The sequence below is a fragment of the Prionailurus bengalensis genome, chromosome D3 (genome assembly GCF_016509475.1).
Source record: "Prionailurus bengalensis isolate Pbe53 chromosome D3, Fcat_Pben_1.1_paternal_pri, whole genome shotgun sequence".
Taxonomy (NCBI): Eukaryota; Metazoa; Chordata; class Mammalia; order Carnivora; family Felidae; genus Prionailurus; species Prionailurus bengalensis.
In genome coordinates, this window is record NC_057356.1 from 45,512,515 (window position 1) to 45,538,451 (window position 25,937).

Here is a 25,937-nt window from a genome sequence, read left to right on the forward strand (position 1 = left end):
GGGAATAGAAATAAAAGTGAGGACACACTACTGAACAAAGGCCATTAAAAAGAAATAACTATTGTCAGAAGGAGTTATCAAATACACTCAGATCTTCACTAAATTAGCTCAGATCACAATCAACTTGATACCAACTCCCCCTTTCTTGCACCTGAAGCTCAGTAGATCATAAATTTCTATTAAATAATTTCTTACAACCACAAATTTCTGAAATACATGAATAAATTAGTTTCTCCTTTCTATACGATTTTGCAGTTGGGCTAGATGATTTTTAAAGTCCCTTGGAATATAATGGAAATAACAACAATATAATAACTCTACCTGACTTATTTAAACTTAATTATGTGAATCAAATAAGATATGTAAAAGCACTTCAGTTGTAATGTAATCCTTTCTATAATTATAAATCTGTCACAATTTGCATAGCAATTCAACAGTTTCACTACAATTACATAACTCAGCAATTGAAGAGATCTCTCTGATTAGCCGTAGTTCTTAAATCTATCTAGTACTAACAACAGTTTCTTACACTGTTTGGATACACTTATAATCATTTAATCCTGTTAACAATCCTGTATGTAAAATACCCAAGGTATATATTATCTTCGTATCACTGATAAACAACTGAGGCACGGAGATGTTAAATTACTTGCTCAGTAGGATTATTAAAAATTAGAATTCATTCAACAAATTAGGTGGAGCTGCTGCTCATTTCCCACTGTCAACCTATACAAATACATTACTATATACTTACAGTTTCCAGAATTCACAATGATTTCCCATAGCAGAAACTTTGCACATGCCTTCGGCCTAGAAAGCCTTCTACCACTCTGCTCCCAATAGGCAAGTTGCTTCAAACTTCTAGAAGTCTTCCTTAAGAAATTACAGATATATTATTTCATTCCTATAATAATCCCTTCGGACACAGGTAAGTATGAGTATTCTCATTTTTTGGTTGGGGAAGTAAGACTTGTCTAGGCAACATGCAGATTATCAGAGATAGGGCTAGAGTTTAAATCTTAACTCCTAGGTCCTATCTCCAGCTCAGGACTTGCATAGTCCCATAGGCCAGGAATATGGCTATAAGTCGTCACTGATTTTAGAACCTGGTGAGTTTTTTGGAGCATTTTCTGCTCTGCTCCCTTTGGAGATAATAACATAATTCAAGGTCATTCAATTTATTTAGCTTTAAGCTTACTACATGGGAGAATCTAAAACTCAGGGCTGGGAAAGCTAAGAATGAACACTTGCTAATTCCATTAGAAGTCAATTTATATTCACCTCTCAAATGTCCACTATTTTTAAAAACTGTTTATTTATTTTTGAGAAAGAGATAGTGTGCAAGCAGGGAGGGGCAGAGAGAGAGAGAGAGGGAGAAAGAGAATCCCAAGCAGGCTCTGTGCTTGTCAGCATAGAGCCCAATGCAAAGCTTGAATCCACGAACCATGAGATCATGACCTGAGCCAAAATCAAGAGCCAGACATTTAACTGACTGAGCCACTCAGGTGCCCCTCAAATGTTCACTATTATAAGCCATGTAAAGGAACATGTATGCCATGATTTCTAGTAAGTACAATTATTAATGCAAAAAAGTCTAAAAAATGAACTGAGATTGGTCCATATAATAGGTGCTTCACTCCAACTCTGATTGAGAGAGCCCAATTTATTTTCCTTTTCTAAATTATGAGACTCAAATTGCTATCATATTTTAAAGCCCTTTTAGTAACCTTGTAAAAGTTTTCTGAAATAAACAGAAAAATGTACTGGGACTGCAAATTAGCCTTTAGGTAATAATTATCAAAATTCAGAAACTTTATTTGGTTATTTTCTCAAAAGTAGTTTCTAAATTAAAAAAAATAGAAAAGCACAGAATAAACTTTAAACAGATTTTATTATTCAAAAATAGCATGGTGTGGCCCCTGGGCAGCTCAGTCATTTAAGTGTTCAACTCTTGATTTCAGTTCACATCATGATCTCATGGCTCATGAGATCGAGCCCTGCTTTGGGCACTGCACAGTGTGGAGCCTCCTTGGGGTTCTGTCTCTCTGCCCCCATCCCACTCATTCTCTCTCTCTCAAAATAAATAAATATTTAATTTATTTTTTTATAAGAAGTTGTTTTTTTTTTTAATATGTATTTATTTTTGAGAGAGAGACAGACAGAGAGTGAGCAGGGGAAGGGCAGAGAGACATGGAAACACAGAATCCAAAGCAGGCTCCAGGCTCCAAGCTGTCAGCACAGAGCCTGACATGGGGCTTGAACTCATGAACTGCAAGATTATGACCTGAGCTGAAGTTGCATGCTTAACCAACTGAGCCACCCAGATGCCCATAAATAAATATTTTAAAAAAATAATTCAGTTAGGTCTGTACATAGTTGCAAAGGAAATATTCTTGACTATAAAGGGTAATTTAAATCTTCCCTTTTTCTTTTTTAAAAAAATTTTTTGAGAGACCACCCATGAGTATGAGCTGGGAAGGCACAGAAAGAGAGGGAGGGAGAGAGAATCTTAAGCAGGCTCCTCACTCAGCTTGAAGCCTGAGGTGGGGCTTGATTCCAGGACCCTGGGATCATGACCTGAGCTGAAATCAAGAGTAGGATGCTTAATCAAGAATAGGATGCTTAACCAGGCACTCCTAAATCTTCCCTTTTTTTATTAGTTTATATTTCAAATACCTTAAAGCTCTGACCATATGATTTATCACCCAACCCAGGACATTTTTGAGAGTAGACAGGAGCCTTATTAATAATTAAACCAGAACAGGGGCGCCTGGGTAGCGCAGTCGGTTAAGCGTCCGACTTCAGCCAGGTCACGATCTCGCGGTCCGTGAGTTCGAGCCCCGCGTCAGGCTCAGGGCTGATGGCTCAGAGCCTGAAGCCTGTTTCGGATTCTGTGTCTCCCTCTCTCTCTGCCCCTCCCCCGTTCATGCTCCGTCTCTCTCTGTCCCAAAAATAAATAAACGTTGAAAAAAAAATTAAAAAAACAATAATAATAATTAAACCAGAACAATAGACATTAACCAGAACTATTGCTGGTAAGCCTAGGGATATGGTCACTTTAGATAAGAAGCACATTAGATTTGTCTTAGTATCCTAAATAATCCTCAAAAAGAGTCACCAAAGGTGTGAGGTAAATTCAAACATAATTTAATTTCACTAAACATTTCTAATACTTCTGATTATAAGAAGTAAAATTGAAAAAGTATTGGCTAAAACTGAAGGTCTCCTTTAAGAACTAAATTCTGAATGTAAAACATTTTTGGAAAGGTAACTATCAAAGTTTCCTTAACCTCAGACTAACATATGGATTAGGAAAAGCGAAAAGCTGGTATTTTAAACAGTCTATTTTTCTCATAGAATAGAAAAAATTGGGGCAAAAAAGGTCTGCCATTGTGTTTGAAGACGTGTAATTTGTGAGGCATGAGTGCATTAAAGATCACAACTATTTGTCAGTATTGAAGAAATTCATCAAAAATGGAAAAAATACCATATAAGAGGTGAATCATTAATTTTTTTTAAGTGGACAAGGTAATGAATATTAAACGTGTTTGCTCCTGTAAGCCTATTAAGGAATGCTTTAACTAATAGAGTCCAACTGCCAGGGACTTATTCCTACAGTTACCCCTTCATATTTTTTAAAAAATTTTTTTTTCTAGTTTTTTTTTTTTTTCAACGTTTATTTATTTTTGGGACAGAGAGAGACAGAGCATGAACGGGGGAGGGGCAGAGAGAGAGGGAGACACAGAATCGGAAACAGGCTCCAGGCTCTGAGCCATCAGCCCAGAGCCCGACGCGGGGCTCGAACTCACAGACCGTGAGATCGTGACCTGGCTGAAGTCGGACGCTTAACCGACTGCGCCACCCAGGCGCCCCTAAAATTTTTAATTAATTATTTACTTATTTCAAGAGGGGGGAGGGGGGCAGAGGAAGAGAGAGAGAGAATCTTTTTTTTTAATTCATTTATTTATTTTCAGAGAGAGAGGGAGAGACAGTGTACAGGAGGGCAGAGAGAAAGGGAGAGAGAATTCCAAGCAGTGCACAGTCCAGGGTGGGACTCAAACTCACAAACCATGAGATCATGACCTGAGCTGAAACCAAGAGTCAGATGCTCAACCAACTGAGACACCCAGGCACCCGAGAGAGAGAGAGAGAGAGAGAGAGAGAGAGAGAGAGAGAGAGAAAATCTTAAGCAGGCTCCATGCTCAGCACAGAACCTGACCCGTGTCTGCATCCCATGATATGATCTGGGGATCACAACCTGAGCCAAAAGCAAGAGTTGGGGGGCTTAGTAGGTTGGGCATCTGACTTCAGCTTAGGTCATGATCTCACAGCTTGCGAGTTCGAGCCCCACGTCAGACTCTGTGCTGAGCAGAGCCTGGAACCTACTTCCGATTCTGTGTCTCCCTCTCTCTCTTTGCCCCTCCCCCACTCTCTTTCTCTCTCTCTCTCTCTCAAAAATAAGTAATAAAACATTTAAAAAATTTAAAAAAAAGATTTGGACACTCAATTGACTGAGCCACCCTGGCACCCCCATAATATTTTCCATTTACATTACTGTAAATAAATACTGTTCCCACAGCTTCCATCATGGTAGCATTATACATATGTATATAGAATGCAAGTATAATACTGTATTTACTGGATAAAAAGGTACATATTAGTTTCACAAGATTCTCAAAATAAAATCTACTTTTCTATTCTACTTTCTTAGTGATCAATCTTAAATTCTTTTATCATCTCCACAGCAGATAAATGTCAGTGTTAAGAGACAAGACCTAAGGGCTAAATAACAAAATTCCTGGGCTCTATAAACCCATATGCATAGGTATGAAATACTGCCAAGCAGTCACTGTATTATAAAATGGCTGACCTGTAAGAAAAAGAAACTCCTTTCCATACATAATGAATGATTTTGCAGTAATAGATCATTAACATTCTTGATCAGCCTGGCATTATTTAAACTAGGCAACTAAGCAAGTATACAGTTTATCATATAGTGTATCGGAATCTTTATCAAGTATAAAGGGTTCCTAAATTGGGCAAATTATATATCTAAATAAAACTTTGCCCATTACTGATGTGAAATGAAGTAGCTAAGTGAATGATATTTAAGAACACAAATATCATTTTATAAACTATCAACTAGTTTATAAAAAGAAATAAAGAAGGTATATATAGCCATAGTAAAAGTCAAAATAAAGTCTCTTATATCTAAGTTAGAAGTTGGCCAGACTACATAAGGCTAATTTTTCTAATTGGAAAGCAATGTATAATTTTTAATGTTTGTTATAAGCACATTAATAACCACTTAAGACTGTTAAAATAAAAACTGTAATACTGACATCTTCTGAGAGTGTTAGATATATCTTTTAAAACAATTATAAAACTGTTCAACTCAACTGGAATCTTGCCACCCTCAATTCAAATTATAAACAAAACATTTTGTCACTTAGGGCAAGATCATCAACTGACATAAACTCTTATCCCTAAACAACACTTAGTAATTACTGTAAACAACTTAACAATTAAATCAAGTGTTCAAATTGACACAAATGCTGACAGTGAACATAATTTTCTTTTGTCTCAAAAGTTCCTTCCCCACTTCTCTCTCAAATAGCCTTTTGTCTTGTTTTTAATAATTCTAAATAGTTCTTACTAATTCTAAGTAGTTTTAAAATAATTCTGGCTGTAGGTAGACAGGTCACCCTAGTTTATTAAGTATTGTGTGTCCATATTAGAGGTGCTGACAGTATTATGTAAATAATCATAATGGGTTTAATCACTTTTAAATTTTTTGCTTGGGGATATAGGCCCTCTATGTTGGGTCAGGGGAGGGGAATGGGGTGATGAGGGGAGTGGGAAAGAGATGAGAAATGCCCAGCACAAACAGCAGAAATAGCCTAAGACTAGGAATCAGTTATCTGTGCCTTAGTCCTTGCTCCAGCCTGGTTCTTCAGGTAAACCATGTAACCTCACTTGTTCATTATACATCTAGGCCTGTGCTGTCCAATATAGTAGCCACTAGTCACACGTGGTTTTGAGCACTGAAATGCAGCTATCCAAATCCAGTTGTGCTATAAAGTCTCATTAATAAATTTTTGTATTGATTATATTTAAGCAATGGAGAGCCACTGAAGGATTTTAAGCAAGGAAATGCCAGTATCAGAAATAATGGTTTAGATCTCTGGCAGCTGTGTGGACACTGTATTAAGGTGAGGAAGACTGGAAGCAAGGAGACTGTATAGTCTAGGTAAGAAATAACACGGCCTAAATGAGGGTAAAAGGGAATGGAAAGGAAAGCACTAATTCAAAACTATTATTTAGGAATAACACCAATGTAATATTGATTCACTTGTCCTGACTCCATGGAAAAGGGTTTGATTTTATTCTAAGGTGATGGGAAGACCCTGGAATGTTTTTAGCAGGACAGCATTTTGTTCTGGTTAAATCTGTTATCTGTTTAAAGGACTACTCTGAGTGCTGTACACCACAGTAAGGGGGAAACAGAAGTAGAAAGATAGTTGATCTAAAAAAAAAAAAAAAAAAAGGAGTCTATTGCTGCAGAAGAGGTTTAAGATGCTGATGACGCCACCCCAAGGTGGATGCAGAAGAGGTGGGGAGAAGCAAGTGGATTTGAGTTACTTTGTGACTGCAAAATGGTATTGCCTAATTCACAGGGTTGAGAAAGGAAAAGTGAAGTTCAAGGAGACCACACCTTTTGACCCCAATTGTTCTGATTAACCTGGAGACTAGGGTGTCTGCTGAGAGTGAGAATACTGTACAGAGGCTTGAGGAAAATAGTGAAGGTTTGGAAGACAGCAAAGGAAACAAGAGCAGCTGAACAAAGTCTGTTTTAAGAATTAATTAATGCCCTATATGAGGTTTGAAACCACATAATTTTAGTGATATCAGTCCTGTTGTGTGATTTTTCCTTTGCAACCCTCAGCCATTCAACTATAGGAGTTAAGCAGACTGTAGTACCAACAAAAGGTTTCAGGTTTAAAATGATTTGAGTTAGATGATTTTAAAATCTACATATTTCCAAAATTCTACAGTTCTAAGAATCCTAGAGTTTTTACTGCTACCACACATTTTTTTCTTATTGTGGTTAAATGTACAGATGTACATATTATAAAATTTACCATTTGAATCATTCACACAATTTTTAAGTCGAGCATCCTAATCAGGGGCCTCCAACGGATTATAGGTGTGCTAGGACATTAAAATCCCAGCCCTCAAGGGAGCATCGCTGGCCCTGGTGGCTGAAGTTCCAACTTCTGCTGCCTCTGGATAGAAGCAGCCTCATCTTTTTATCACAATATGTAATACAATTATTGCTTTTCTAAGCATTAAAAATGTTTGGGAACCACTGTTCAAAGCCATAAAGTTTTCCCACATATCTTTAGAACCTCATAATTTATTCCACCACGTGGGGTTTAAAGCTCCTATTGGGAGAGACTATGAGTATGCCCACTATTTCCACTGTTAAAGTGATCGCCATAAAATCTCACATGGATAATCTAAGAATTTTGAATGGATTCAAAGATTTTCTCTACTTACATAAAAAATAGTTAATCCCTTAAACTTTATTCATTTATCCACACAGTACTGACTTTATGGCAGGCACTGGGTTAGTTTCTGGAGGTAAAAAGGTGAACAAGAAATGGTTTTGACCTCAAGAAACTTAGTCTAGTGGGAAAAGAAAATTATTCAAATATTTAAAACTGTAATAAGTGTAAGATGGGAACATACACAGTGCTATAAGAGGATTTAATAGAAAAGACTATTAAAACAAGATAAAACGATTAGTAATAGCTGGGCAAAGGGCAGGGGTAGGTTTGGTTGATAATTCCAGAGGCAACAGCACACAAAGACCTAGGAGACACTAAAAGGTTAAGGCCAGATGGCAGAAAATGATTGGAAATGAACCTGCAGAGGTAGTAGAGGCAGTTCAAAGTGGCTTTCTTCGAGGAGTAACAGTAGGCAACTGAACGGTTTAAGCAGCCATTTTCAGATTTATTTTTCAGGAAGATCATAGTAGCTACAATGTAAAGAAGTAGTCTAAAAGTGGGTAAAATTTAAGGTGGGAGGAGGAAAACATAGATTTCTATTTTTTTTCTCACCCTTTTAAAAAATGTCTTTAAAAATATGTTTGATAGTCATAAAATAACTCAGAAGTACCAATAAGGGCTAGCTTTTTTCCAAGCACATACTGTGTCTATGAACACTGTACTAAGCAATTTACATGTACTAATTCATTTACTCTTCATAATCCTATATGGTTGGTACTATTATTATCCTCAGTTTACAGGTAAGAAAAATGAGACAGAGGTTAAGAAATCCATCCAAGGTCACTTGGTAAAGGAAGTATTAGAGCAGTATTCAAACCCAGAAGTCTGTCTCCAGAGCCTGTGACTTACCCATTAGACTATTACCATTTTTCAGCAATACATATATACAATTTATCTTTTTTTTTAAAAAGTAAGCTCTACACCCAGCATGGGGCTTCAACTCAAGCGACCTTGAGATCAAGAGTCGCTTGCTCTACGACTGAGCTAGCCAGGTGCCCCTATTTTTTTGCTGTTGTTCTTTTACATGCATGCAATTTGAAATTTAAATATATACATGAATTGAGAACGGATACTCATTTTTTTTTCTGAGCACCAGTGAAGAGAAAGGTTTAGATGGGGTTGTTGGTTGGATGGATATGGAAAGCAGACTAACAGACTAGGTTAAGACACAATGGTATTTTTGGAATATTGTGGAAGTGATGAAAAGAAGGGGATTGATTTGGGATATATTTGGTAAGTAAAACTGACAGAATTTGGTGGTAGTTTGGATAAGCGGGTTAAAGGGGGGTAAAGGTGTCAAGGATGATTATTTGGATTCTGACTTATATAAATGCATTGGGTAGTGAAGCCATTGGCAGAGGCCAGAGGAACAAGTTACATCATTTTGTTCTGATGGTTTTTCTTCAGACCACAAGTACACTGTTCTTTCAGTGTACGGTTAAATGACAAACTGATTACAGGTTCTTCCCATTTATAACAAAACTTTCCATTATAAACATGTATACAAACAACTATGTCTCCTGTGTTGTATTAGAAATGGCAGTCAATTTTTCACCCATTTTCTTTAAAAGTGTTATGAAGTCTTGTAAACTTTGGAAGCAAATGATAGTTACTCTAACAGGGTAATGAAGATTTAGCAACCCTCTTCCCTAAAAATACCAACGTTCCTATAGCATTGCTCCAATGGTACAGAAACATCCTATTGCGTGAAATCCCAAGGAGTAAGCTCTGATATTCATCCCTTAACATGAGTGAGTGGAAAAAATTAACTTTATAGCTTGTATTTATGATTTCCTAAACACTACTTAAGTTTTACAGTTTATAATACTATGCTTTATCTCCCTCCCAGGTCTCATAAGTATTAAAGAACAGTATTGGACTGGTTTAAAAGATACTGTGATTGTAGCCTATTGTTTATTTTCAACTTCATTTGTAGAACTGCTAATGCTAAAATGCTTCTTTTAGAAATCAAGTAGGAAAACAGACTAACAGGTTGACCATTATAAACACACAGCCACAGAAAGCATTGATTTAAAAAAAAATTAAATTACCTAACAGCTTGTTATCCCAACAAATAATGCTGGGCACTTCTGATTCCGTCTCATTTCAGGGTCCTCAGGAACTTTCCACTTACACATCGCTTTGCTACGTGGCCTCACCACCCAGTCCTGTCAGGTCACGTCACTAATCTGCAGGTAATAGATAGCTACAAGGCAGAACGCTACCTTAGACTGATCCGTGTCCATTCCTTTATCAGTTAGTGTTAACTGTCCCTGTGGTAGTGGCCACTTACACAGGCTTTCCTGAAATATGCTAACGTCAGACACAAGGTAACACCACGGGCTTGAATTTCCCAGACGGAAATGCCTGAGTTTTCTCCAGCGCATTTCAAAGACGCTGTGGCGGCCGCCAGCTCCCGGAGCCGTCCCGTAAACAGCAGGGGCTGGCGCTCGACTCTCCAGTCACCACCCTTAACTTTGGAACACACGGGCCACCCAGCTCTTCCGCCAGAGGCGTGCGGTGCACCGCCTAGCTCGGCGGCCGGCGGAGGGGCGTGACGTGAAGGGAACTCCTCCGTGACGTCGAGCGGGCTCCGAGGGGGGCGGGCCCGGGCGCCTACAAGCCCGGCCGGCGGCCCTCGGGCCCTTCCCCACCCCCGGAAAGCGCGGGCCGCCCTGAGGGGCCGGCTTTCCCAGAGGAGGGTTGGCGGATCAGTGAGGGAAAGAGAAGAAAAGCGAGTGGCCGTTCCTTCACAGCCCCGGAGTCGTGTCTGCTTCCGTGCTGGGGCTTTCGAGAATCTTGAGGAAGACTTGTAAGCCGTGAATAAAAAGGTATCTCCTTCCCCAGACCCGGAGTGCTGGGTCTTAGCGGCTACTTCCGGTCAGGAGCTGCCGGCCGAACGTAGGCATTTGGCCCCTGGGGTGGGGGTGGCGGTACGGCTTCGGGGCTGCCTGAGGAATAAGGCTGGAGCCCGGATAAACTCCGCTGGAGGTGGGCGGGAAAGGAGGACGAGCCCGCGCTCCCTGCGGTTCTTTGGTCTCCCGCGCTGGCTGAGGATTCGCTTACCCACTACGAGCCCGCCCCCGCGCATGCGCCGCCGGCGGCGGGGGGCGGGGGGGGGCGGTGCGCGGTGCTCGCTTCCCGCGTCAGTCGCGCTGCTGGTTTTTGGAGCGTTTGGGTGGCCGCGGTGCGGGGGGAGAGGTTGGTGGCTACGGGTGCTGGGATGGGCATGGGAGCCTCTGGACCTCTGCTTTGCCCGTAAGAGGACCTGTCCAGTCCCTATGCGTTTGTCTCGGGCAGGTGTGTGACTCCAGGCGCGGCCCTTGCCCTGTGTGAGAATACGTGCGGTGGGTGCTACTGGAAAGAGTTTACTGAGCACCTTCACTGTGGTTGGTGGTTTACAGGGCTACAGGATGCATAGAAATGTATTCAGTTATTACAGACCTTTGAGCCCAGAATGCACTTTGAGGCACAAGGTGCACATTTCTGCGAAATTAAGGCGCATCCTCGTGTAACCATAACGGTTCAAACCAAAAGAAATTCTGACAAAAGTGCTGGCTATGCAGGATAGGCTTGAGATGGTTTTTCGAGCCAGAATTTGCAAGTTCAGTGTGGGTAAACTGTTTTTATGTGGTGAAAAAACACTTTTTTTTTTTTTTTTTTTGCTACCTGTCAGGGTACATTAACGAATGCTTATTTTATTTACACTGTTTTAAGCAATTGAATATGCAATTTTAACATATTCATTGAAGTCATTAAAATTTTGTTTTAAACTATTAATAGAACTAATTACTGTGGGGGGGCCTCCTTTATTTTATAAAATATTTATTTATTTTTGGGAGAGCACAAGAGGGGATGGGGGCGGTCAGAGAGAGGGGGCAGAGGATGGGCTCTTGGCTGACAACAGTGAGCCCAGTGCTGGGCTTGAATTCGTAAACCATGTATATGATCATGACCTGAGCCGAAGTCTGACCCTCAGTTGACTGAGACACCCAGGTGCCCCATCTTAGGCTACTGGAAAGTATTTTGCAGTTGATTAACATCGCTAGAGTATGAGGGCCACCCCCACCCCCATTTAGCTGTGTTGGTCCTAACAGAATGACCTTGGGAAAGTCACTTAATTTCTTAAACCTGTTTTTCCAACTCTAAAGTGAAATTAGTAACAGCAGCTGTTTTATAGAGTTCTCAAGATTAAGTTTAAAAATGACTATAAAGCAGCACGGTATCTGGCATATAGTAAACAAATGGTGGCTTTTACTGACAGTAGTGTAAGCCTGTTTATCTTTTAAGGTTAAAAAATAGAATTCAGGCCTTTCTGGAAATGAAGCTGTGTTAATTCACCCAATCCCTCTTTTAAAAACTCTGTTGTGGAAATAATATACACAAGAGAGAGACCCATCCATTACAGTTTCAATAATTGTCAAAGCAGGCCTACTGGTTTCATCTCCCTACCCGGCATTCATGTTTTGTTTTAGCTAGAGCATTTGAAAGCAAATCCAGAACAGGTGAGTTTACCTGTAAACGTATCAGTATATATCTCTTTAACAGCTAAGGACTTTTTTTTTTTTTAAATATGAGCAAATTATACCCAAGATTTTAAAAATAATGCGCTAATATTCTCTAAAATCCAGTACATGTTCAGTTTTCACTGTCTCAACAAAGCCTAATCACAGTTGTTTTTTGTTTTTAAATTAAGTAGGCTTCATGCCAAACGTGGGGCTTGAACTCATGACCCTGAGATCAATAGCTCTACATAGTGAACCAGCTGGGTGCCCCCAATCACAACGTTTATAAAACTTAAGAGTGTATTTTTCCAGTCTTCTCCTTTAGAAGTGTCATTGCTTATTTTAGCTTCTTCATTAGAGACCTTGAGAAATGATTAGTAAGAAACACTTAAATCAGTTTGGGCATGTTAGTAATGGTAAATCATTGGCTAAGGAGCCATACGTGAGGTTTAGTAAACTTACTAATCGTTTTCTTTTTTTAGTGGTAGCTAGTTAATGGTTTCAACTTAAGGACACATTAAAATATTTATGAATCCACTTGAACTTCTCAGTATCCTGTTGCTTCCTTCAGGGGCTTACACAAGTAATTATCATTCACCTCTACCCTAAGAGGGACACAAAATAGCCTTACCCTTTTTGTCTTGTTACTAGACGTTTCTGTATTCATAGTTCTTTGCTGTGCCTGTATCTTGCTCACTGATTTCTCTTGTAATAAGAAAGGTATTCAGATGTTCGTGTGTATTAATCACAAACATCTTTCTTGCTCTTTTATAAGGCATGTGCTTCTATGTATATGTAGATGTATATATGTGAATACTGTTTAAGTCAAGGATATTCAGAATGTGTTCCAGTTATTGGTTCAGTATATTCTTGTACTTCATATCAACTGAAAAGTTTAACAAAAAATAAATTCTTTTTAGAACGTTGCATTATTCAATGCTGATCATGAATGACTATAAACCTCTCAATATCAGAAACATCTCAATTTGAGTAATTATTCCTTTCTAGGAGGAATAAGAGAAAGTTTGCCTTAAAACTTAGCTTAACTAAAGACCAAATAACTGAAATCAGGGTTCTCAGCATAATTGTCTTTACTTCCCATTCCCCAGATTCTCAAAATGATTGAGTGTAGGTAAATAAGGAAAACTTGAGAATAGCTGGCTAAGCTTGAAGATATTCTAACTTAAAATTACATACAGATAAATGTAAAATTCATTTGTGTTGCAATCTGTTGTTTCAGGTATTTCAACTGCCCAAGACAACTTCATACCTATATAATGTAACAGAAAAAGTCAGAAAACATTAGGCAAATAGAAGTGTGGAGCATATTAAGAAAGATGAACATCTCTGGAAGCAATTGTGGAAGCCCTAGTTCTATAGATATATCTAATGACTTCAAGGAACTTTGGACAAAACTAAAAGAGTATCATGATAAAGAAGTACAAGGTAAGAATCTTTTTTTTTTTTTTAATAGTACACCAGTATTCTATTGAGACTAAATAGTTATAACTTTGTGTGACAGTTCAGGGATCTCATTTTTAAGGGACCTAATAAAGGTAATTTTTTGTGAGTCATTTATGATTGAGTTGTTGCTCTATAACTATAGACACCTACTATGGGATGTAGTTTTTGCACATCTTAAGTTATTTACTATGGTAATATGTGTGGTGTGGTGGAAACGGCATAGAAATTGTTGATTGATGACCTGGATGTGAATTCCGAATTCATTTATCTACTTGATTTGTGATCTCAGCCAAGATATATAATCTCTAAACTTTTTTTCCTATAAAATTATGTGCAGGATTCTTTACAGCCATTAAAATACTAAAGTTATTCTTCAAGCTTTTGGGAATCTACTTGCTACCAAGCACTGAGATATGAAAGTGAATGGCAGTATGCTTTCAAAGAGCCTGGAGTCTAATAGAGATAGAGCCATGTAAACAGATAATTACAGTATAATGAAATAAATGCTAAAAGGTTTATGTGAAGTGCAATGAGTGTGAGGAGAATTGAGCAATTGTGGTTGAGATGAATATATAATTATTATTTGTGATTGTGTTAAAACGTACTCCAGATAAAAGAATTTTCTCTTAAAGGTAGACTCAACATTTGGTATTAATATCTGTCTAATTCTGTTACTTTAACATAATACGTTTTTCCCATGGACGGAAATTGCTTGGTATTATGTTTGTTTCTTGCTGCAACCATAGGTTTAATACTATAGTGCTTGACAGCCTTCACATTACACTGGAATGCCATTAAAATATAATCCACCTAATCTTACTTACATTTTCAAAGAAAAAAAATATTTCATCTGAAAGAAAATATAAAGAATAAAAAAAAAAACCCAAACCTCTAAATTAGACTATATTCTCTATCTTTTGAATGTCTAGATCGATCAAAAACTTTTCAGGTATTCTCTTTATATTTTAACCAAATCAGATTGGTTCAAAAGAATGCATCATTCATCAGAGATGAGCACTAATGGATCCTGGGGTCATGAGTGTTCCTAATGCTGAGAATGTTTTTTTTCTGTCCATGTGTTGCTTTTTTGTACTTAGTTATAATTACCTTTGCCCCAGTTTTCTGGAATGGGCAGACAAAGACTGTATATGGTCAATTTGAGAAAATATATAAATGGCAATAAAATTTGTTTCTTCCTGTTGGGTGAAACCAAAGCAATAAATGGCAATTTTCTCATAAAAAAAAAAAAAAAAACAACCATGATCTACCTAGTATGTGGGTCTGTGTTAGAACTTTTCTGTGGTAAATGTAGTTCTTGGCAGAACCTCATGATAATGGACTCATCATGAATTAATGAAGCATGGACCCCAGAAGTATTCTTGCATACCCCAGTGTACTGGCAGACTCTTGTTCAAGAAAAGTTTTGGGGTACACTTACCATATTCCATACCTTATGAATAAGAATGAATCATATATAGTTATCTGGGAACATAAAGGAAGAACCTGGTGTGTGTGCGCGCGCGCCCCTTGAGAGAGATTGATTGATTGATTGATTGATTGATTTACTGTCAAATCAGGCTTTACCATTGAAATGAGTCTAATTAGCCAGACAAAGAAGATTGTAGGAGGGGAACGTTTTAAGAGAATAGCTTAAGCACAAGTTTGGCAGTAACAGCTTGATTTTAATCAAAGAACTGTAGATAAGTTGGTATAGCTCACAGAGAAAATGAGGTAAGTGATGGGAATTTATTGGTCAGGTGGAAAGAGGATGGTGCTAGAAAGGTAGATAGGTTCAAATTATGTAAAACATTATGTATTATGCTAAAGAGATTGTTACCATGCTTTATCTTTAGGATTAAGTCTAAAATTTTCATTTTCAGTGCTTACTTCTATTACTTGTATAGGTAGTGCTGTGTTGAGAAAGAGGCTATGTGATGTACTTGTTACTGGATCTAGGATGCCAATATTTGAAAGCCATCTCACCCTTGAAGGTGGTGACCTTGTGCAAGCTATTTAACTTTACGGTGCACCAGATTCCTTATCTATAAAATAAAGATACTAATAATAGTTACTTCACATTATATTAAATATTTTAATATATGTAAAACATTTTGAAGAGTTTATGGCACATAGTAAGCAATATATGTACTAGCTATATGTGTTTAGATATTAGAATGCTGTCCTTTCTGAAGCAGCACCATTATAATTATCTGTGCCCGCTGTGTACTATCCCAGCCAGGTACAGTGAGATACTATAAAAAAGTTATAACAGAGATTTCACATACTGATTACTTTTACGTTCCTCTTTATGATTTTTGAAACTGCTAATTTCTAGAAAGAAACAGGAAAAGAATGGCCAAAAAAATAAACATGAGAAAATTTAAATGGTTAAGAAATCTTGGAAAATTCTTACTTTTATCTCTTCTTGGCGAGGGGAAGAAGTGGGGATACTTACTTTTTAAAAATTTCCATGAAATATACATAAAATTTTTCATCTTAACTGTTTTTAAGTGTACACTTCAGTGGCGTTAAATACATTCATGATGTTGTGTGACTATCACCACCATCCATCTCCAGAGCTCTTCATCTTGTAAAACTGAAATTTTATACCTATTAAACAATAACTCCCCATTTATCCCTGCCTCCAGCCCCTGGCAGCCACTATTCCACTTTCTATCTCTGTGATTGTGACCATTCTAAATATCTCATAACAGTCTTTTTGTGACTGGCTCATTTCACTTAGCATAAGGTCTTCAAGTTTCATCCATATTGTAAGCATATTACAGAATTTTTTCTCTTTTAAGGTATATACAATATCCCATTGTATATACCACATTTTGCTTATCCATTCATTCATCCATTGTTGGACATTTGAGTTGCTTACATCTTTTGGCTGTTGAGAATAATGTTGCTCTGAACAGGAGTGTACAAGTAATCTTTAAGACCCTTCTTTCAACTCCTTTGGAAGTGTATCTAGAAGTGGGATTGCTGAATTATATGATAATTATATTTTTAATTTTTTGAGGAATTACCATACTCTTTTCCATTTTTACATTCCCACCAGCAATGCACAAGTGTTAAGTTTCTCCACATTCTTACCAACACTTGGTATCTTCTGTTTTCTTTTATTTTCTTTTGATAGTCGTAGCCATCCTAGTGGATGTAAGGTGATACTGCGATTTTGATTTGCATTTACCTAAAGATTAGTGATGTTGAACATTTTTTCATGTACTTACTGGCCATTTGTATATCATTGGAGAAATGTTTATTCAAGTCCTTTGTCTATTTTTTTTTTTAATGTTTATTATTGAGAGACAGACACAGAGTGTGAGCAGGGGAGGGGCAGAAAGAGGAGGGGGAGACACAGAATCTGAAGCAGGCTCCAGGTTCTGAGCTGTCAGCACAGAGCCCGACGTGGGGCTTGAACTCACAAACCGCAAGATCATGACCTGAGCTGAAGTTGGATGCTTAACCACCTGAGCCACCCAGGCGCCCCTCCTTTGTCCAATTTTTAATCAGCTTTGGTTTTTTGTTGTTGAGTTGTAGAAGTTCTTTATATATTCTGGATATTACTCTTTTATCAGATACATAATTTGCAAATATTTTCTCCCATTCTCTGGGTTGCTTTTTCATTCTGTTCATTGTGTTCTTTGACATACAGAAGTATTAAATTTTGATATAATCCACTTTATATTTTTCTTTTGTTGCCTGTGCTTTTGGTGTCTTACCCGAGAAATCATTGCCAGATCTAATATTATTTAGCTTTTACCCTGTTTTATAGTTTTAGCTCTTATGTTTGGATCATTCATCCACTTTGAGTTACATTTTGTATATGATGCAAGGGCCAAATTTCATTCTTTTGTGTGTGGATATCTAATATTCCCAGCACCATTTGTTGAAAAGACTGTTTCCCCATAGAGTTTCTGGGCACCATTGTCAAAAACCATTTGATTGTATATACAAATAGGAGTATACTTCTGGACTTCCTCTTCTGTTGGTCTACACATCTGTCTTTCTGTCAGTACTATATTGTTTTGGTTATTGTAACTTTTAGTAAGTTTTGAAATCAGGAAGTGGGATCTCTAGTTTTGTTCTTCTTCAGGTTTGTTTTGTCTATGTGGAGTCCCATGAGATTCCATATGAATTTAGGACAGCTTTTTCTATTTCTGCAAAAATCATCATTGGGCTTTTGATACAGATTGCATTGAATCTGTAGATTTCTTTGAGTAGTATTGACATCTTAACCATGTTAAGCTTTCCAGTCCATGAATATGCCAAGTCTTTATATTTATTTATGTAGTTTTAATTTCTTTAAGGAATGAATACTTGATAATTTTCAGTGTACAAATCCTTCATCTCTTTGGGTAAGCTTATTCCTAAGTATTCTTTTTTTTTTTTTTTTTTAACGTTTATTCATTTTTGAGAGACAGAGACAGAGTGCAAGCAGGGTTGGGGCAGAGAGAGAGGGAGACACAGAATTTGAAGCAGGCTCCAGGCTCTGAGCTGGCAGTACAGAGCCCTATGCGGGGCTCCAACCCACAAACCATGAGATCATGACCTGAGCCGAAGTCGAACGCTTAATCGACTGAGCCACCCAGGTGCCCCCTAAGTATTCTTTTTGATGCTATAAATAGAATTGTTTTCATTTCCTTTTTTTTTCTTGAAGTTTATTTTTTTTTTAGTAATCTATACACCCAGTGTTAGCTTGAACTCAAGACCCCGACATCAAGAGTTGCATGCTCTTCCGACTGAGCCAGCCAGGCATCCCTCATTTCCTTTTCTGATTATTTGTTGTTAGCGTGCAGAAACAAAATTGGTTTCTGTGTATTGATTTTGTATCCTGCAACTTTCCTAGAAGTCTTTACTTATTGTGGTTTTTTTTTTTTTTTTTTTAATTTTTGAGACAGAGAGAGACAGAGCATGAATGGGGAGAGTCAGAGAGAGAGGGAGACACAGAATCTGAAGCAGGCTCCAGGCTCTGAGCTGTCAGCACAGAGCCCGACGCTGGGCTCGAACTCACGGACCGTGAGATCATGACCTGAGCCGAAGTCGGACGCTTAACCGACTGAGCCACCCAGATGCCCCTAATCGTGGTTTTTTAAATTCCTAGCTGAAGTAAATATTAGAAACTCTTTACTTTTTTTCATTATGAAAAGTTGGAGTTCAGCTACCTCTACTATACGTGCATCCTTTATGCTCTGTTGTGCTCATTCGTTGACCAATCATTCTGTTTCATGTTTTCATTAAAGCCCTCTTTCAGCGTATAGGATTGCTGATGTAATTGAGGTACAGTTGTGTTCATTTAGAAATCAAGGTATCTATTATTGTTTAATCTATTTTTTTAACTTAAGCTTTTTTCTAAATTGTCAAAACACAAAGTAAAAAAAAGTTTCCCACCCCCACAACACAAACTGGTAACCACTTTTATAATCTTTTGTGTTTATATTCAGTGTTCATTTCTAATTTAAAGTTTAAGTGGTTTTTTTTTCTTTTTTTTTTTTTTTTTTAGGAATTATTACATATATACAAAAGTAAAGAAAATCATACAATGAACTCCTATATAGTCATCACTCAGCTTGAACTATCATCAATAAATGGCCAGTCTTATTTTACTTGTATTCCATGTACTTCTCTATCCCTCTTTCACTCAGTTATTTTGGAGTCTCTGACATAATTTATCTATAAATATTTAGTATGTGTTTGTAGTAGGCTTTTTAACTAGAAAGAACCATTATCACGCTAACAAAACAAATAATTAACATCTAGTACCTATTAGATGATAGTGTTCAATTTTCCACAATTGTCAAAAATATCTTTATAGTTCAAATCTGTATCTAAAAGACATCTCTGTGTTGTGTGATTACTATGTTAATTTTTCAATGTAATTTTTGTATTTTTCTTATGAAATTAAGTATCTTTGCTAATGTTTAAGAGTGATTTATATTTTTTATGAACTGTTACATACTTTATTGCTTCCTTTCTTTTCTTTTCTTTTCTTTTTTAAGTTTATTTATTTTGAGAGAGAATGAGCAGGGAGGGACAGAAAGAGTGAGGGGAGAGAGAGAATCCCAAGCAGGCTCCACACTGTCAACGTGGAACCTGACACTGGGCTTGAACTCACAAACACTGAGTTCGTGACCAGAGCTGAAGTCAAGAGTCAGATGCTTAACTGATTGAACCACCCAGGTGCCCCATTGTTGCTTATTTTCTAGGATTGTTGGCCTTTCTCCTCTAAATTTTTCTAGGACCTGTTTAGTTCAAATATTTGAAAAATTGGGAATTCAAATTTGTTGTTAGTGATAAAGATCTTATTTTAAAGTAAACTATGCTCATGGTCATATGTCTAAGGATAAATATGAATATTTTACATTAATTCTGCTCATTGACTATACTGTTTTCCCCAGAAATTCTATCATAAAACTTTGAGGAACAATTCTGAGTTTTAGTACTGACTTGCTATTCATTCAGTGAGGGTCGTTATATGCTAAGAATGATAGCAGTTGCTGAGGATACAACAGTGAAGAAGACACAGTGAATTTTGGGGGCTTTGAATTCATTTTTTTAGGAAAATATATAATATAATTGTACAGTGAAATGGTAGCAAAAATAAGCCACATACGAGAGAGTCTGCCTTGGTAACCCAATAACAACATTGTAATCAGCTACATGCACTACTTATAAAACTGGGAAGGAATAAACGGTCTGACAGTTTATGTTGAAGAGCAGCAGTATCTTCTTTTTGGTTTCTCATGCTGTGACTGTATCACATAGGTTTACCAATAAGAACAGCTTCAAGTTTAAACTATTATGGGAGTGTCACTGCTACATATTATAAAACTTACCCTAGGTGATCTGGAAGTGAAGCAAATATAATATCTTGAAATATTTTTAAATAGAACCAGACATACTTGAGTTGTTAATAAACATTTGATAGGAAACTAGTATTCTGCCATCTTCAAGCATAAGGTTAGGTTCTTTATTCTTCAAATGATTATTTCTGTTGTTTTATAACTGGTTTTAAGAAGATCATTAAGTTTTTATTAGGCAGAGTCCCTATCTTACTCATCTTTACATCCCTGTAGGTAAAAGTACTTGGCACATACTGAAAAATTAATAAGTGGTATATGAATGAATTGCATAGTTTATAGCTTGGTCAATGTGATATTTTCTTGAACATCAGTATTTTAAATCCCATTATATATGAAAGTATCAACTTTAAAAATTTTTTGACATTTATCTGTTGTTGAAAGACAGAAAGAGAGCACTAGTGGAGGAGGGGCAGGGTGACAGAGGGAGACAGACTCTGAAGCAGGGTCCAGGTTCTGGGTTGCCTGCACAGAACCCAACGTGGGGCTTGAACCCACAAATTGTGAGATCATGATCTGAGCTGAAGTCGGACACTTAACAGACTGAGCCACCCAGGTGCCCTGAAAATATCAATATTTTGTATCTGTTTAAAATCTTGAAATATTTTACTACCCATTTACTTTAAAATTTCTGTTTTTAGACAATACTATAGAAAGCTGGGAAAGGAAAAATAAGTCCCCATTCTACAAGAATGGTATCTGTGCTTTTTTGTTTATTCTTTCCTACTTTTAAAAGAAATGTGTGTAGCTTTATGCATTGTTGTGATCAATATTCATAGTGTTTTACACGTGGCTTTTTTTTTTTTTTTAATGTTTGAGAGCGAGAGAGAGACAGCACAGGTTGAGGGAGCAACAGAGAGAGGGAGGCACAGAATATGAAGCAGGCTCCAGGCTCTGAGCTGTTAGCACAGAGCCCGACACGGGGCCGCAACTCATGGACCGCGAGATCATGATCTCAGCCCAAGTCGGAAGCTCAACTGACTGAGCCACCCAGGCGCCCCATATATGGCTTATTTTTAAATATTATTTCGTTATTTAAACTGTGCTTGCTTTTCCATGTTGCACATAATCATTTTAGAATTTTTATATATGCCCATTTAAAATTGGGTCAGGGGTGCCTGGGTGGCTCAGTTGGTTGAGCATTGGACTTCAACTGGGATCATGATCTCGTGGTTTGTGGATTTGAGCCCTGTGTCAGGCTTACTGCTTGCTGTCCACGCAAAGCCTGCCTCAGATCCTCTGTCCCCCTCTGTCTCTGCTCTTCCCCTGCTTGTGTGGTCTCTCACTCAAAAATAAAGAAACATTTTTAAAAAATAAAATAAATAAAATTGGGTCAGCTTTATTTTTAGGCTCTTAATTTAACAGGGATAAAATATTTGGCAGATTTCTTCATGTTCCTTAGTGTTTCAGGGTCTTCAGGAAACCCTTACTTTATGATGAGGAAGTCAAGAAAATAATATACTTTTTTTTTAAATGTTTATTTATTTTGAGAGAGAGAGAGTGTGAACACATGTGTGCATGAGTGGAAGTAGGAGCAGAGAGAGAGGAGAGAATCCCAAGAAGGCTCCATGCTGCCAGTGCTAAGCCTGATGTGGGGCTTGACCTCCCAAACCATGAGATCATGACTTGACCCATAATCAACAGTTGGATGCTTAACTAACCGAGCCACCCAGGTGCCCTAATACACACTTTTTAATAAGAAACAACATGCCAAATTCATCAGATTATACAACATATAAAACTCACAAATATTACATGGTGGATAATTCTTCTAACTTGTGGACTCCTCATAGCTATTCTCTAGTACTCATCACACTCTCAGGAGAGTCAGTTTATATACACTGAAAATGTTAAAAGAGGAATACAGCAGGTTTCAGTATATTTAGCTAATACCCAAGTGCTTTATGAATGGTAGGTATTGGATATACGTGTGAACTGATGAGAGAAGATAATTTCTGGTTCATTATAATATGAGATTGATCAGAGTTCTTTTTCCAATTTCAAAATCCCTTATGGATTCTTAAAGGTATTAAATGAGCACTATTGTTTTTAAAAAAATAATGTTATTTAAAAACATTTGGGTTCAAATGAGGCAAATTTGCTGAAAGCAGACTTTTTATGTATTCTACACAGTTCCATATAAAATTAGATCTTCCAGCTGTGTGATAACATCAAAGACATGCCTGAAGGGTACTTAATTTTTTTGAAAGTGGGGGATCCACTTGGAGAAACCCGTATAAGAGGCTATTTGAAAGACATCAAACATGGACTTGTCTGGACTTTGCAGGTTTTGAAGTATATATAGAAATCAAAATTGACTCATTACTTTTAAACCTTTATGTCAGTTTAAACAACAGAGAAGAAATGTTTTGAATGGTAGTACTTGAAATATATAATTTTTACTTAGATGTCCAAGAAACTCTTCCCATATACATGGGAACTTATATACATCTGAATACACCCACTGTATCTTGAGATTTTTTTTTTTGCTTCATTTGACCAAAACATAATAAAATGATAGATAAACATGTCATATGCAAGACAGTTTGTACACTGATCACAAGAATATATTAAGCTATATGCATTCTTTTTTTTTTTTTTAATTTTTTTTTTTCAACGTTTATTTTGGGGACAGAGAGACACAGAGCATGAACGGGGGAGGGGCAGAGAGAGAGGGAGACACAGAATCGGAAACAGGCTCCAGGCTCTGAGCCATCAGCCCAGAGCCCGACGCGGGGCTCGAACTCACGGACCGCGAGATCGTGACCTGGCTGAAGTCGGACACTTAACCGACTGCGCCACCCAGGCGCCCCTATATGCATTCTTTTAAAGCTGGCGGGGAAAGAATAAAGTCTCCCAACTTCTATTGAACGGCAGTGTGCAAAGACCATTTTTGTTGGAAAAGTCTGGAGACATTTGTGATTAAGTTTTTAATATTTTTTATCTTTAGTAAAATTGTATCCCTTCATGATTGTTCACTTTAGTGTCTTATGTTCCTTTTGTGACAAATGCTGCTAGTATCAGGGTCAAAAACAAATTGTTATTGATAAATGTTACTGATAACTTATTAGAGCATGTTTTATGTTTTAATAGAATTTAATATAAATTTCAGAGTTCTTTAAATTTCAGAAGTTTGAACAATTCAAAGTATTCATTGGGTACAATATTTTTTTGCCTTTTTAAATCTCTGTCAGTATCAGGTTTGTTACTTAAGAGCACTAATAAATAGAATAATAAAATAGAATTTAGAATGTTTATTTTTTAAAACACCATTTTATTTTTTAAAGACCTTTGTTTTTAAGTAATCTCTGTGCCCAATGTGAGGCTTGAACTCACAACCCCAAGATCAAGAGTCATACCCTGTACCAACTGAGCCAGCTAGGCTCCCCAGAATGCCACCATTTTAATAAATGGTCTCTTGTTCATGCCAGGCTCTATTATCAGCATCTCATCTAATAATGTTTTCTGTATCTGGTAAATACAGTAATCAGTTCTTTTAGAAAACTAGGCAGATTTTTCTAGACAAAATTAGAACCCCTTTGAAGACACACAAAACTATAGAGGTTCTAATACAACAGGATAAATACTTCTTGATTCGGTTTAGGGTTGTTTCATTTATTTTCTCAGATGTTTCATCAAAATTCCTAAAAGATGACATTCATATTAAGGCTACATAAATTAACAGTGAAAGGAATTGCACGTAATTTTGGTCCATAACATCAGTGTCATACTCATTGTTAATACTATAAGTAACTCTCCCATCTAATATTTTTCCATTTGTATTAACATCTATAAGTTCAATTGAGTCCATAAAAATTAATTTACCTATTTTGAGATAATTAAAATTTAAGACTTAAACTAAGCATCTTATAAAGACAAGAGTTTTCACTTTAGAATTAAGATAATTTATTAGGCCCTTGCAGAAAAACTAGTGGTAATATTTTGGTCGAGGTTAAATTACTTGAGTTGTATACATAAAGCCACTATTTGTCAACAAAGTTATTAGGCTTATTCAAAACCATAGACAACTTGTTTTAAAGTGACAGTACATACACTGCATATATGGTCTGTTCTGGGTAGAGAACTAAAATAAGTAAAAGTTAACATAATGATTTTTATTTCGCTTATAACAAATTCTTGTCTCATTTCTGAATTCTTATTTAAACTTGTTTCCTGTGGTGGCCCTTGGGTGGTTCAGTCAATTGAGCATCTGACTAATGGCTCAGGTCATGATCTTTGGTTTGCGAGTTCGAGCCCTGTGTCAGGCTCTGGGCTCTGTGCTGACAGCTCAGAGCCTGGAGCCTTCTTCAGATTCTGTGTCTCCCTCTCTCTCCCTTTTCTGCTAGTACTCTATCTGTCTGTCTCTGTCTCTGTCTCTCGCAAAAATAAAAGACATTAAGAAATAAATTAATATTAAAAAATAAAATAAACTTGTTTCCTGTGTTATAACTACACGTATGGGCCCTTAATTTTTCTTTTCCTCCAATATCCATATGTTAGCCAGAGTAGGGTTAATTTGTAGTACAGCACTTGGTCTTGTGAATGCTGTTTCCTCAATAGGTATCTCAGGTTGCCAGTGTTACAATCCCAAATACTTTGTTGAACAGACTACCTGTTCATACAGGAGCTACATTGTATAGCCTCATTCCTTCCGATGGGTGTGGAACAGGATTAAAGCACACTTTATAGGGGTTCTAATTGTAGATGCCTAATTGACTTGATGAATAGCAAATGCTAAAATTTAAACACACACACATAGACACACACTTAAACCTGTTTCAGGGCTGATCTGCGTGACAGAACAAATGCCTCACAGGTGTTGAATGCTTACAAGATAAAAGAGTACTCTTTCCATATTTCCCAAGAATTTTCTTTTGATGTTTATATGGATTTTCTATCTCATTGTTTCTTTTCTTAAAATGGTCATGGCAGTAATCCTTTTCATGTTTGGCTGCACTGAGTTTTAGAAGTTGGGTAAAATTAAAAATAAAATCTATCAATAAGTAAATTTTCGGGGCACCTAGGTGGTTCAGTTGGTTAAGCGTCCGACTTCGGCTCAGGTCATGATCTCATGGTTCATGGGTTCGAGCCCCGCATCGGGCTCTGTGCTGACAGCTCAGAGCCTGGAGCCTGTTTCAGATTCTGTCTCTCCCTCTTTCTCTGCCCCTCCCTCACTTGCATTCTGTCTCCCTCTGTCTCAAAAATAAACATTAAAAAAATTTTTAAATAAAAAAAAAAAAGTAAATTTCACACACTTTGGAAAGAAGAGAGTGAAAAACTGCTGACTCTAGTCTTTGGCCTAGTCAGGTCATAAGTTTTTTTCTTAATTCTTTAAGAATGATTTGATGCTTGGGGCGCCTGGGTGGCTCAGTCGGTTACGCGGCCGACCACGGCTCAGGTCACGATCTCATGGTTGGTGAGTTCGAGCCCCGCGTCGGGCTCTGGGCTGATGGCTCGGAGCCTGGAGCCTGCTTCCGATTCTGTGTCTCCCTCTCTCTCTGCCCCTCCCCCGTTCGTGCTCTGTCTCTCTC

The 25,937-nt window shown here is 37.4% G+C and overlaps 1 protein-coding gene across 3 annotated transcripts in view; it reads left to right on the forward strand.

The window, feature by feature from the left end:
• RBBP8 (RB binding protein 8, endonuclease) overlaps positions 1 to 25,937 on the forward strand; it is a 111,907-nt gene that overhangs the window by 9,282 nt on the left and 76,688 nt on the right. Inside the window, exons 2-3 of one of the 3 annotated variants that reach the window (XM_043558446.1) lie at positions 9,682 to 9,766; positions 13,317 to 13,522. In XM_043558446.1, the coding sequence (XP_043414381.1) occupies positions 13,414 to 13,522 (109 nt within the window). In that variant the 5' untranslated portion in view covers positions 9,682 to 9,766; positions 13,317 to 13,413. Of the gene's footprint in view, positions 1 to 9,681; positions 9,767 to 10,152; positions 10,403 to 13,316; positions 13,523 to 25,937 lie in introns of those variants that run through there. The other 2 variants (XM_043558445.1, XM_043558447.1) reach the window with 2 other exon arrangements.